The 15,226-nt window shown below is 37.5% G+C and overlaps 1 protein-coding gene across 1 annotated transcript in view; it reads right to left on the bottom strand.

Annotated features, from left to right (window-relative positions):
- GRID2 (glutamate ionotropic receptor delta type subunit 2) overlaps window positions 1-15,226 on the bottom strand; it is a 1,640,866-nt gene that overhangs the window by 139,104 nt on the left and 1,486,536 nt on the right. The window contains exon 14 of the mRNA XM_004009703.6: window positions 4,184-4,350. Within this exon, the coding sequence (XP_004009752.1) occupies window positions 4,184-4,350 (167 nt within the window). The remainder of the gene's footprint in view (window positions 1-4,183; window positions 4,351-15,226) is intronic.

Here is a 15,226-nt window from a genome sequence, read left to right on the forward strand (position 1 = left end):
AGTGAAGGACAGGGAAGCCTGGTGTGCTGCAGTCCATGGGGTTGCAAAGAGCTGGACATGACTTAGCGACTGAACAACAACAACAATAACAACAGGAAGCAAAACTCTTCTATCCAAATCTACAGTCATCTGTTGTAGCACTTACTGGTCACCTGCGTGTCTACTCACATGCAACTGTACAAGCGAGTGTGTCACTACAACCCATGACGCCGGTGCCCAGGATGATGCTTGCCAACTTCAGGCTCATTCACTCAGTGTATGTATTGTAGACTAACAGCTGTGTACTAATATGTAAGTATGTAATAAACAAACTCACAACATTTTATGATTGGTCTGAAGTCATTAAAATGTATTAGCATATAAGATATTGGGCAGATAGCAGACAATATAGTTGCTAAATCACTATATAATATTTATTTTAGATATTCATATTTATTACATATTAAAGTACTTTATATCTTATATCTGTGGTTCAGGAGCATCGTCACCTGAGAACTAGTTAGTATTTACTTATTAAAAATCACTGTGAATATTATTATTTCATTGAATATAGTCACATGAGCAATCAGTGATCCAGTCTAATCAGTGGTCCAGGATAAGCTGCTGTATTAAAACTATTTATAATAATTTGTAAAGTATAACATAATTATTAAGTGTGATGGTCTTTATAACTTTTAAATCCATTAGTAAAAAGGAGTTCTCTTTTCCCTAATGGCTAGAGTGAAAGGGAATGAATGCAGAGGTTTTCTGGGTTCCAGGAGAGAGTTTGGGTAACAGCTTAACATGGCATGTGTGTACAGAAAGGGGCAGCCTGACTGTTTCTCTCCTGGCTCTCTCCTCTTCCAGATGTCCAGGTAACCAGGATGCAGACTGCCATTATTAAGGAGCTCCACAGAAAAGGACAATTTAAACTGTCAGCAACCATAATGCAAATCAAAAAGAGGAAAAATAATGCTCAATGCTTAATATTGTTTTTCAGCAGATCACTGAAAGATATTGACTCAGAATTAAAATCTCCATAAGGTAAAGGGATAGTAAGAAATGGAACACTTGGTGTGATTGATTAAGTATTTCCTTAATTGCTATTATGTTTGGTAGTGATTTTATTGGCTTCATATTTTGTTTTGCATAAAAGGCCTAGAAATCAAATTTAGAAAAAAAATATCTGTAGTGAAGAAAAGGCCAATTAACTGCAACTAATGAATACACAAGCCTTTTCTTGAAGACCTGGTTCATGTTTAGCGTCCCGTAAACTCTTCTGCTGGCCTTATACCATAAAACCCTGGCATCCCCTTCGTTCCATTTTGCTTTCCATTCTCTTTTCTATATTTATTAGAAATAATGGTGTGCCTCTTTGATGAGAAGCATCTCTTCTACTTGGTCCTTCCTCCTCATTTTCCTTGGCCCCATTCTAGATCAGCCTTCATTACCTTATGCATCCTGGTTTGTTTTAGTCTTTGCTGAAATCCATCCTTCACATCAAAACTAGATTAACTTTCCCTTAAATACCATCATCACCATTTTACTCCTGGGCTCCAGAATGAACAATAGGTTCTTGTAGCAGCTTGTAGCCTACAATATGAATTTCAAACTTCAAATTTTCTTTCAGATTAACCTGATGTCTTTATTGTTACCCAATACATTCTGATCTCTCCCACTTCTATTCTTTGGTTTTCATTGTTTCTCCAAGAATTCCCTATTTTTTTTCCTTCAGCCTAATTATTCTTTACTATTCTTTCAAGGTCAAGTCCAAGGTTCACATCCTTTGAAGAGCTTTCATTCATATTTCCTTGGATTAACTCTTTATTCTGTATGGAGTTCAATTTTTTCAATATCTTAACTACACAATTTAACCCAGCATAAATAAGCAATACTGATAAATGTCAGTGCATATGTATAGAAATGTCTGTATTGTTCATTATTTCATGTGCACAGGTCTTTTATCTCCAGCTAGAAAATGAAAATCATGGCATTCGGTCCCATCATTTCATGGCAAATAGATGGGGAAACAATGGAAACACTGACAGACTATCTTCTTGGGCTCCAAAATCACTGCAGATGGTGACTACAGCCATGAAATTAACATGCTTGCTCCTTGGAAGTAAAGTTATGACAAACCTAGACAGCATATTAAAAAGCAGAGACATCACTTTGCCAAAAAAGGTCCGTCTAGTCAAAGCTATGGTTTTTCCAGTAGTCACATATGGATGTGAGAGTTGGACCATAAAGAAAGCTGAGCGCCGAAGAATTGATCCTTTTGAACTGTGGTGTTGCAGAAGACTCTTGAGAGTCCTTTAGACTGCAATGAGATCCAACCAGTCCACCCTAAAGGAAAAGAGTCCTGAATATTCATTACAAGGACTGATGCTGAAGCTGAAACTTTAATACCTTGGCCACCTGGTGAGAAGAACTGACTCATTGGAAAAGACCCTGATGCTGGGAAAGATTGAAGGTTGGAGGAGAAGGGGATGACAGAGGATGAGATGGTTGGATGGCATCACCGACTTGATGGACATGAGTTTGAGCAAGCTCTGGGAGTTGGTGATGGACAGTGCAGCCTGACATGCCTGCAGTCCATGGGGTCGCAAAGAGTCAGACACGACTGAGCGACTGAACTGAGCTGAGACTACAAATGATTTTCAAGTAGATTCCCTCTGTATATACTCATCATAAATGCACTTTCACTGATAAACTTCATTTATACCTTAAAATGTTACTTGCCAATTTATGTATATTTTCGTTGTCTTACACTTAAAATGGTCCCCAGAAGGGACCATTAGTAAGTTATATTACTGTTTAGAGTTATTTACTTCCGTCTTCTCTTTATGTAGGGCACACTTACATACCCCATGATTCGGAGCTTGGCCATGAAACTCTTTTTAGTTAGTGGTCTGTGAGCAGAGGTGATGCATGCCACACCCATGCAAGAAGCGCAGGAGGCGCCAGGGCTCTGCTGGCCTCTTCCACAAGTTCTCTTTGAAAGGAAAACAGCTTATCCCAGCTAGGACCGCTTCTCTGGCCTGGTCCCTGGGACAAGCAGCTGTACAGGGACCTGCAGGTGACCCACAGCTCACAGCAGAATTCAGTCAAATCACAGCCTTTATGTTCCATGAATGAGAAATAGCTTTTTTCAAGTCATGAATACTTTGGGCTGTTTGCTACACAGAAAAGGTGACTAATGTAGGACCTTAGAGTTGATTTAACATCCTCATTTGCTGAAAAGGAGAGACATCTAGGTTTTTAGTAGCTAACAGAAGAATCACAACAAATATTTGAACTACTGACTTGTTCTGTTAAACAATACCTGGATTTTTGTTATCTTGAGATTTGGGGGAATATCACTCAAATTTAGGGCCTTAGTACTATCCAGACTACTACCCAATACTGCTTGCTCTCTTTTGTCTGGCTTTTACCTAAAGAATAGCTAGTAATAAACCAAATGAACTATCAGTGTCAAATGGGACATACTTCTGCCTGAAAGATATTATACTCTTTTAGGTTCAAGATTGTTTGGTAGTAGATAGAATAAAATGCAGTGATTTTTAAAATACCTTTCAGGCCCAACACTTTCATCTACATTGTTAATCCAAAATATACGTTTCAAAATCTTCTTTCTTAAGTAACACAGAAAATTCTGATTTCAGGATGAATATAACTCCTTAATAAATTGTCTCCTAAATTTCCATGACAAAGTCTCATGTGTAATTTGACACCAAATGACAAGACTAAAATTCTCACGTTTTCCCTTTGCAAAACTGAGATGGAAACATATCCCTATCAGTATGTGCTTCAGAATTTTAACTTGGTCCTGAAGTTTATGTTATGTTTTGCAGTTTTTAGAAATGAATTAATTTTGCTTACTTTATGACATTTTTAGTCCCTAAAAATTCAGAGACTAAACTCAATTACATTTTTATTTTATTTTCTATATCAACTTTTTGAGAATAATTAGTTATATGCAGCAATAACGTTTCCCTTTTAATGGGAAAAATAATACTTTAGTACATGCTTTAGGAAATGAATGTTTTATTGTACAACCATTCATAACTTCCCTTTTATGTTGTTGTTTATTGTGGTTTTCCAAACAAAGAAAACAAAATGTATTAAACTAAATGGAGTAACCAAGTGAATTTTCTTTTTCTGTATTTTCTCTCTTCTTATTTGAACTGCACACAAATCTTACCTTTGTGAAAAAACATCCCGGTAAGGGCTGCCATGCTGTAATGCAATTCCATATCCTCGGTCAGCAACGGTATTCCCAATGGTATAAAAGGAACAATCTGGGTCATTGATTGCCACATATTCCAATACAGCTGCATCCCACACAAAAGCATAATTTCCATATTTCACCTGTGCAAACATGAAGAACAGGAGAGGAAAAAGTTTTAAGGTTGGAATTTGGTCATATAGACAGGATAACAAAATGTTACATTGGCATACAATTAACAGTGTAAACAATAATAGGAACTATATTTCAAACTAAACACCTATTCTGTATGAGAATTTGGCTTTTGGTTAATTTACAGCTCTGTTCTCTTGGAAATGCAGTGAAGTTGGAATGTTAACTATGTTTCCAAGCACACCGCTTATAGTAAAATGACCCCTGAGTAGTAAATGTCATCTGAACTGGGAGAACAGTAAATGCAGGGAAGGAAGCCATGTCTTTGAGCTTCTTTGAGTGTAGTAATTCTCATACAGCTGGCCTTGTGTCTTTCAGGACCCTGGAAATTGTGCTTGTTTTTGGAGTTTTTATAAGAGATATTGGTTCCTTTGGATTAATAGGCTTCTAAGCCAGATAGACTTTTGTACCACCCAACATGCGTATTATCTTCCTGTCTGTGACCTGTACTCTAAATGAATTCTGTAAGTACAACTCATATTGAAGGAAAATAACTAACACTGTCTGGCTGGCAAGATTTCTTGTCCTATGTCCTTCTAAGTTAATCTGTTGTCAAGTGTGACCTATGGTATTCTTGCAGTCAAACTTGGTAGGTGCTGCATGAGGAAAAAAAAAAAAATTATACAACCTTCTCTATCACCATATAGGGAACATGATTTCTTCTGGGTTATTTATAATATCTTTCAATGATTATCCCTTTTTTTCATTATTAATCACTCATAAGTTACAAATTTAACAAAAATAAAAATAAATGTTAATAAAGTTTAGAAAATTATTATATATAACATAAAACTTAATTCATAAAAATAGATGGAACTAATAATTAACTCAAATATTCAGTGTGTTTATTTGCTTGTTTGCTTATTTACTTATTTGAGGGGAAAGCAATATTTTGGTAAATATGATTAGGGAAAAAGAAAAAATATATAAGTATAGTTAGAGGGAATGATGTTAGCAAAATGGGTGAATAGGAGGTCCCCCCCGCTTCAAGTGTGTTAGATGCTCTGTTGTGTCCAACTCTTTGGAACCCCAAGTACTGTAGCTTGCCAGGCTTCTCTGTTCATGGAATTTTCCAGGTAAGAATACTGGAGTGGGGAGCCATTCCCTTCTTTAGGGGATTTTCCCAACCTAGGGATAAAACCTGCATCTCCTGCATTATAGGATTCTTTTCATCTGAGCCACCAGAATCTTCACATCCCTAGAAAAATATCAATGTAGTAGCCATCCATAAACAAATGTGCCTTTGTGGGAGGCTCGGGACCCAGTTTTCTGCTGAAAAATTTAGGCAGAGTCTAAGGCTGACATAGGATGCTTTCAGAAGGAGGCATGTACCTCAGTGGCCAGCTGGCCCACTGTGGTCCTGGCTGCAGTCCTAGAAGCAGCCCTATTTCCCTGTTGACTCTGCTCCAGCATCTGTGAAGATAACAGGTAAGGATGTCCATTTTCACCACTTCTATTCAGTATAGTTGGAGAAGGCAATGGCACCCCACTCCAGTACTCTTGCCTGGAAAATCCCATGGACGGAAGAGCCTGGTGGGCTGCAGTCCATGAGATCACTAAGAGTCAGACAGGACTGAGCGACTTTGCTTTCACTTTTCACTTTAATGCATTGGAGAAGGAAATGGCAACCCACTCCAATGTTCTTGCCTGGAGAATCCCAGGGACGGGGGAGCCTGGTGGGCTGCCATCTACGGGGTCGCATAGAGTTGGACACCACTGAAGTGACTTAGCAGCATTCAATATAGTACTGGAAGTTCTAGCCAGAGTAATTAGACAAAGACAAATGCCAAAATTTGTATAAATTTGAAAGGAAGAAGTGTAATTATTTCTATTTGAAGATCATGTGACCATATGTGTAGAAAATCCTAGAGAGTACAAGTCGTTGTTCAGTAGCCCAGTCAAGTCTAATTCTTTGTGACCCCATGAACTGCAGCATACCAGGCTTCCCTGTCCTTCACTATATCTCCCAGAGTTTGCTCAGACTCATGTCCATTTAATCAATGATGCCATACAAACATCTCGTCTTCTGTTGTCCTCTTCCCCTCCTGCCTTCCATCTTTCCCACTGTCAGGGTCTTTTGCAATGAGCCAGCTTTTCGCATTAGGTGGCCAAAGTATCGGAGCTTCAGCTTCAGCATTAGTCTTTCCAATGAATATTCAGAGTTGAATTCCTTTAGGAATGACTGGTTTGATCTTCTTGCAGTCAAAAGGACTCTCAAGAGTCTTCTTCAGCACCATAATTTGAAAGCATCAGTTCTTTGGTGCTCAGCTTTCTTTATGCTCCAACTCTCACACCTGCACATGACTACTGGAAAAACCATAGCTTTGACTGTATAAAGTGATGTCCTGTATACAATGTGATGCCTTTATCGACGAAGTGATGTCTCTGCTTTTTAATATGCTGTCTAGTTTTGTCATAGCTTTTCTTCCAAGCAGCATCTTTTAATTTCATGACTGCAGTCACATTATATACAAAATACATTTCTATAGTGCGATACATTAATTAAAATGAACAAAGAACCAAAATTTTAAAAATCCACAAAACTAGAAAAATCTTATATTGGAAAAAGAATGGGACAGCCAAACATAAATATAGGGGGAGAAAATGTAAGTAAATATTTAATATATTTAACTCAGTTGTGTGTGTGTGTGTGTGTGTGTGTGTGCTCAGTCGTGTCTTGTTCTTTGAGATCCTGTGGACTGTAATCCACCTGGCTCCTGTCAGTGGGATTTTCCAAGAATGAATACTGGATTGGGTTTCCATTTCCTCCTCCAGGAGACCTTCCAGACCTAGGGACTGAACTCGTGTCTCTTTTGGCTCCTGCATTGGCAGGCAGATTCTTTGCCATTGAGCCACCTGAGAAGCCACCTTAACTCAGTTAGCCGTCTATATCCATGGGTTTTGCACTCATGGATTCACCCAACTATGGAGAGAAAACATTCAAAAATAAAATTCCAGAAAGTTCCAAAAGATTAATCCCAGATTAAATTGGAGGTTGAATTTGCTGCATGCTTGCAACTGTTTACATAGTATTTACAACTTTTTACATAGTATTTATGTTGTATCAGGTATGAAAAGTAATCTAGAAATGAGTTAAAGTATATGGAAGATATGTGTAAGTTATATGCAATTATTACATCATTTTATACAGGGGATACAAAGAACCTGGGATTTTGGGGTTCCTGAAAATAATCTTCTGCAAATACTGAAGGACAACTATACTGCCTTTATATATATTTGCTTAGGTCAGGCTAATATCAGATACTTGATAAAAAGTTCTGCATGAAATATGCTTTAAAAACTTCAGACCAGTTTACTGTGCACAGTGGATACTTTTTGTTGGGAGTGAATTACCCCAACCAAACCCATGGGATCTCAAAACAGATAAACAACTCAATGCAACTATTCATGGAGCGTCTCCTGTACCCTAGGCAGTATGTCAAGTACTATGGGTTAGTGCTCCTTAAAATGTGATGCCCTTAGAATTAGAATTACCATTGGATTCTTGTCTTAATAAATGTAAACTCCAGACCCAACCCTAAACTTACTGCATTGGAACGTTTGGTGTTTGAGACCTGGGGATACAAAATCTTGATGGCTGACAATCTTATGAACACCACAATTTTTAAATAAAATTGTTTTTAAAAAAAAAAAAGAGTAATATAATCAGGAAGAACTTCTGAACTTGAGGCTTGATATAATTATAAAAACTGATAGATTCTTGCAATATCAGTATGGGAGGGGGAAAGTACTTGGTTAAGTTCCCTCTATATTAATTACTTGTATCTGCATAGTCACCCCGAAGTCCTTGCTATCTCTGATCTTTTGCATTAATTACACTAGAGAAGGAGTTCTTAACTGAGACCTCTATAATGAAAGGCAGATTAAGAAGAGAAAACAGAAGTTTATGGACATGTGTGCCTTGTGCATACAAGGGAGATGTCCAGGGAAAATTGAGTAACTCAAAGAAGTGGCTTGGAATTCAGGATGCAATACTATTTAAATAGGGAATGGGAGGGGGTTATGGTCATTTTGGGGAAAGTAAAGAATCTGCCTGCAACACGGGAGACACAGGAGACTCCAGTTCAATCCTGGGCTGGGAACATCCCCTCCTCCTTGGGCTTCCCCAGCAGCTCAGACTGTAAAAGGAATCTGTCTATAATATGGGAGACCTGGGTTTGATCCCTTGGTTGGGAAGATTCCCTAGAGGTGGGCATGACAACCCACTCCCATATTCTTACCTGGTGGGCTACAGTCTAAGGGGTTGCAAAGAGTCAGATACAACTGAGTGACTAGGCACAGACACAAATGATTTTTAGCAAAGACCTTTAGAAGAATAGAAGGATAGTATGATAGTTGGTGACAAAGTTGTATGGTGTTGACTTCCAATCTCTTCTGTGATGAGTCAATATTCCTTGGATGATGAAACTCTCAAGGACAGAATTTATGATGATTAAGTTACTTTCAGAAGATTTATCTTTAGGCAAATAAAAGCAGTTCAGAGAAAGCCTCTCCGTGCATTTGCTGTTTTTCTAGTGTCTGCAGTTCAAAATAATATGTCAGTGTTGCATATTTTGGAGTGGCTTATTCTGTTTCCCTTCATCACCAACTTTTATATCTGTCATTTTAACTTTCTGGGTCTATACTTACAAGAGAGACAGTAGTGGCCTTGAAGCCTCCTCTAGCAACCTACTTTGATTTTTGCTACTTTCCTCTATTTCAAGCAGCTCCCCCTCCTGGATCCCCTTGCAGCTTCTTTACAACCATCCAGGGACCTCCCCAGTTGGAGACATATTGCTTTGCTGTTAGAAAAGTGTTCTAGCACTGCTGTTCCTGCTTTGTGAACTGTAGAGTTCCATTTAAATGTACAGTAACATTATCATTGCCATTATATACATGCTTCTAGTAATTCTAATGTTACAAAGCATAATGAATGCATTTTAAAAAGAGAACCATTAAAACAGTATGATTATAGCCTACAGCAGGGCCCTTGAAATGTTGCATAGTAACCCAAACTATTTTAGCTTTTAAAAATATCCCTGGCCTTTTTCATCTACTGAAACATACAATCACTGTCCTTTACATGATTTTTAACCATTAAATTAAAACTATCTAGAAAATACTCATCAACAAAACCTAAAATCACTTTCTAACAGAATAATAATTGAAGGTTTGGCACGGGAATTTTCAAGTCATCTGAATAGGTGATGGATATTATTTAAAAATTTTCAACTGGTCTTTGTTGTTGAGGTCATGTTTGGATAAGCAGCTAAACTCTGGGTCATTATTTTCCAGTGAATTCCATGCCAGTAGAGTAATTTATACAGGTTAAATCAGAGGGCAAAAGTGCAACCATGTCAACACATTTCAGGCCTTGTTTGTAAAAAAGGAAAGGAATCCAAAGTGGCATCTACCTCCAATATTATTATTTCCTGGTCCCTAGAATGCTGTAGTGATTGACAGACAATGGTAGCTATCGGTACTCAGCACCTGTGTCCTCATAATAGGGCTGAGATGGCAAAAGCTTGTGATGGATTTCTCAGTACTGAGATCATGCTAGAAGCTAGGTTTTGTTCCGCTTCAACAACATTTCTACAGGAATCTTTCTTTGAATTTCATTTTATTAATAATTATGTATTACTCTGAAATAATTTTTTTATTGGAAGATAATTGCTTTACAATATTGTGCTGGTTTCTGCCATACATAAACATGAATCAGCACAGGTATACGTATGTCCCCTCCCTCTTGACCCTCCCTCTCGTTTTCCGCCCCATCCCACCCTCTGTAGGTTGTCACAGACCACTGGGTTGATCTCCCGGTGTCACACAGCAAATTCCCACTGGCTCTCTGTTTTACGTTTGGTATTGTATATATTTCCATGCTGCTCTCTCAGTTCATCCCACTTTCTCCTTCCCCCACTGTGCCCACAAGTCTGTTCTCTGTGTCTGTGTCTCCATGACTGCCCTGCAAATAAGTTCATCAGGACCATCTTTCTAGATTTCATACACATACCTTAATATACAATATTTGTCTTTCTCTTTATGACTTGCTTCACTGTGTATAATAGGCTCTAAGTTCATCCATCTCATTAAGACTGACTAAAATACATTTTTTATAGCTGAGAAATATTCCACTATATATACGTACCACAACTTTTGTATCTATTAATCTAGGGAACCCTCTTGCACTGTTGTTGGGAATTGATACAGCTACTATGGAAAACAGTATGGAGATTTCTTAAAACAACTTGGAATAGAACTACTACCATATGACCCAACAATCTCACTGCTGGGCATATACCCCGAGAAAACCATAATTGAAAGAGATGCATGTATGTACCCCAGTGTTCATTGTAGCACTTTTTACAATAGCTAGAACATGGAAGCAACCTAGATTTCCATCAACAGATGAATGGATATGCATTACTTTTAAGATCCTGAAGGGATCTGTAAGGGATGTAAACATGAGCAACATTTGGGCCTCTGCCCTCAAGCCATTTACAATTCAGTAGTGGAGATAAATCAAGCATTAAATTGCTGTAACACAAAGTGTATTGTGGTAAGTACCACAGAAGAAGCTTGAAGTGTTAAAGTGCTTTAAAGCATGGGGAACTTAATTGTCACTGGGGAAGTCAGGACAATTTGCTCAGATATTTTGGTAACTACAAGAAAACCCCAAATATTGTAGTTCCTTATCTTTTATGCTTAACTGATTGAACAGAGATACTCTTTGGTGACCATTTCTTATTCATGCACACTGCTTAACCTTCCAGTTTTCTGGAACTTTCCATTTGTCAGGTGAAGAACTGTAAACATATAATGTTATTTTCTCAAATATTTGCATTTCTTGCCATGTAAAGTGAAAAGTGGGAAAACTGTTTTCAGTAAAACCTATACCTGTGCTCTTCACCGTGTTGTGGATGATGACGTATTTCTGTTCCTTTGTAGAATGCCCTTGTCCTGAATGTCCCTGTTCCCATATCTCCATCATGACCTAATGCTGAAAGCACTTTTCAGTTTATTAGGCAGCATTCTCCTGTAATAACTGCAGGAGTCCAAGCCGCAAGCAAATACACTTTTCACTACTTGTTACCCCAATTACCTTGGTTTTAATTAGGACACTATATCCTTTCTCACATAAATCTTTAATCTATCATATTCCTTCAAAGTTCAATTCAAAATCTATAGCTACAGAGGGACAGTGATGATGATCCCTTTTTATTAAAAAAACATTCGGTGGAAATAATTATGGAAAGATGACATTTAAACCAGAGCAGAAGATAAGAATTCCCTTTAGTGAAGTAGGAATATCTTCCCTCTCTCCTCCACTTCTTCCTCATGATAACGGCTAACATTTAGATGATATTGGGCATGTTCAGGGTGGTATGGTCATAGACAATAGCTAACATTTAGAAAGCATTTTTTTTTCATTCTTAAAAATTCCTTTACACATAAATTTGTTCTTTGCAATACCGTGAGGCAGCTGATATGATACCTAATTCATAGATGTGGTAAGGAAAGTTGCTCTAAGTTATAGCAATTATTTGTGGTAGATTTGGAACTTGAAGCTCAAAGCCACCTTCTTTGCTTTTTTCACTACATTAAAGATAAATTCCCAGGAGATATTTGCCGTAAGAACGCAAAAACATTCGAGAGATATCGGCCTTTGTCTTTAAGGCACAGCTTATCTAGTTGGAGAAATAGTATTTACATAAATAAAAATAATGCAACATAGTATATAGCCAGAGAGAGCCATGGAAAGAATGCAGCTTCTATGTGATCACACTATTAAGATGAACAAGATTCAAGGTTTTAAAAGACAGGTTGCTTATTTGTTAAAACCGCTGGAATGAATGAAAATAATCTAGTTTCTATGATTCCAGACCCCTTAAGCCTGTTGATTTTGTGACTGCTGCTATGTAAGCATTTCTGATTTTCAGGATTGAAACAGAAGCAGGGCTTTTCATAATTAAAATAAAGGCTGCAGGCTGGAACTGTATTATTATTGCTCATGAAATAAAAATTAAAAGGCCTGAGAACAATGTGGGAGAAATAAATGCTACTTTTGTGCTCTAAGCTGCTAAATTCTTTACAATTTAAACTCATGGTTGGTGGGGGATAAAATTATTGTGAATTACAGGCACAAAGACTTATGATTAACCCAGAATTGATCTACAGCGGTCCTTATAATTCATTGTCCACAGAAGTCCTTTAGATGGGATAGCTTTAATATTTATGACATATGGTTCTAGGTGGTGGCCTCTCCCACTTTGGGCAAATTAATAATTTAACATCATTCATCAGGTCTTCTGAATTTATACAGCACAATAAATCATGCTCAACTCCATATTTTAGCACTTAACACTGACTTTTAAAATATATATGGTTTTGTTTACTGCCTTAATTGTTGGCCTACTATATTTTCTCTTGTATTATTTTGAAATTTGAATTTGTGCTCCAAAATAGTCATCACATGGTACACATGTTCACAAGAAAAATATGAATATGTTTAAAATAAATATCAACTTATTAATAAAACTTCTTCTTTAACCTAGAAAAGAAGCAGTAAGTTTACTTCTCACTCTTCTGCCTTTTTTTTTTTTTTGAGGTTACTAGAATGCTGTTTTTTTTTTTTTTTTTCCCAATGGTGTTTTGAAGTGTTCTGGGAATGTGGAAACTAAACACAGTTTCCTTTCTGTCGGTGACAGCTTCCTCCTGAAACCAATGGCTGCTAGAGTCAGAAGATAGAAGGCTAGTAGGGCTTGTGGTTCTGGATAATTGTGTGTAAAAAGGAACTGGTAATTCTCCTCTTCAGGCTGGGCGAGTGCCTGAGAAAACCTGTGGGACCCCTAGGGAAGGCAATGAAGAAACTAAGTTTGAGAGAATGCTTGATTCACAGAGATCTGGGGTCCTTGATTCCTCCCGTTCTCTTCCTTAAATATTTGTCCTCATGAATATATCTGTTCTGTTGCCTTTAAACTGGTCAGGAAGGAGTCAAGTGGGTTGGCAGAGACCTCCCAGTCCTGGAGCCAGGGACAGAACAGGAGACTGGTGAACCCACTGCCTCTTCCATGTGCCTTAGAAGAAGGATTTGTGAATCACTCTCTTCTCTATTGCTGGACATTTCACCTTCTGCAGTTAGCAAGACTGCCAATACCTATGATAATCCAACAATCCAACTTGAGTCCCCATGAACTGACAAAGAAAAATAACTTTGTATAGTGAATACCACAGATAGGGAAAGATGAAGCTGAACAAGAAGAACACATTTGGGGGAAATAACTCTGCAGTGACAGAAAGTTTCCAATTTTAAAAGAAGAATAAATAGAGCACTTGACAAAATTCAACCTGTGAGTCTGAGAAGATTTATGTGACTACAAACAAACCTCAATTTTTCAACCAATAAACTGACCAGATGAATTGAAGGAGAAACTGCCCATAAACGTCCTGCAAGCTCAAATGGATTAACTAGGGTGACAACTGTCCCAGATCACCTGAGACACTTCAGTTGTAGCAGTGAAATTTCTAAGTCAAGGGAAGCCATCTTGGGAGACAAAACGTGCAGGCTTTTGGTAGTGAGTACAGGAGATTTGGGGAAAAGTACAAAATCCATACAGCAGCTTAAAAGATAGGGGTTGCAAACTACTATGATTGTAGCAGATGAATATGACAGACATTATTTGCCTTCTGCAGTTGCTGTAACTATTTTCCCCCCAACTGTGGATGTTTGCAACTTGCTATTCATAATAATGAATCACCAATCTTGTATCAATGTGAACACTAAGACTTAACTGTGCAATTTAAGTGCATTGTAATCATGAGTCTTAACAGTCCTTCACCTGTGGATTGACTGTTATTCTTGGTATTATCAAGATGATGCTAATATTTTTAACATTGTGAATCCTGTGATCATTTTTTTAAGAGCTCAGATGATAAAAATGAGAATGATTGTAATATTAATCCCACCTGATCCCAAATATCAAAGAAAAAGAAGCCTAACTGACTAGGCTGTCTTATTACAGAGGGCAGGACACAGATAAATGAATTAGGGAGGTAAATAAGCAAAGCAGCACACTACTATGTAATATGAAGAAAAGCATTTGGAATTAATTACGATGGAAAAGGAAATGTGAAGGCACACAAGAGGGAGAGTGAATTTCACAAGTTGGGGATGAGACATGCAATATTTCTAAATTGATCAAAAGTTTTTGTGTCTCCCCAAAGACACCAATGTTCAGTTGAAAATAGCTGCTGAATTGGTTTGGGCACACTGCATGAACAAACATACTTCACTGTATTGCTCCCCTGATAGCTCTATGAAACCAAGTAAAGCTATTTTTCCCAATTCTGAGGTTTCAGGTGAATGTACTATGGGAAAACAAAAGGAGGAAATGTTGAAAATGGATGAGTTAGTTCTTTACCGTGTAGAGCTAATTCTTTCAGATTTTACCTGACTGATCACATCTTTTACAAGAAAACTCTATGTCACCCAATAGCAATGAAAAATGATCCCTCCTGTTCTTAGAGACTTTAATTTTAAAAATATAGTGTCAAATCATATTCTTGATTTCTGTGAAGATTTTACTAAGTTACAGAAAGTGCAAACCTAGAATCTACTGATACCTTGTCCAAATACAGAGACTTTAATCATCTTTCTGCAAATTATGCAAATATATCAAAGGAAAATTTTGGCAAATTCTATTCAGTGGATAAACTTCTTATTAAGGAAAGTGAAAAGATCTTATCTGCAAAATGTTCTAAATACTTTGTAAGCAACACTATAAAAAATGGTCATGATTTTCTGACAGGTGATATTGAAGCTTTCAT

This window comes from Ovis aries, chromosome 6 (assembly GCF_016772045.2).
Source record: "Ovis aries strain OAR_USU_Benz2616 breed Rambouillet chromosome 6, ARS-UI_Ramb_v3.0, whole genome shotgun sequence".
NCBI classification, from domain to species: Eukaryota; Metazoa; Chordata; class Mammalia; order Artiodactyla; family Bovidae; genus Ovis; species Ovis aries.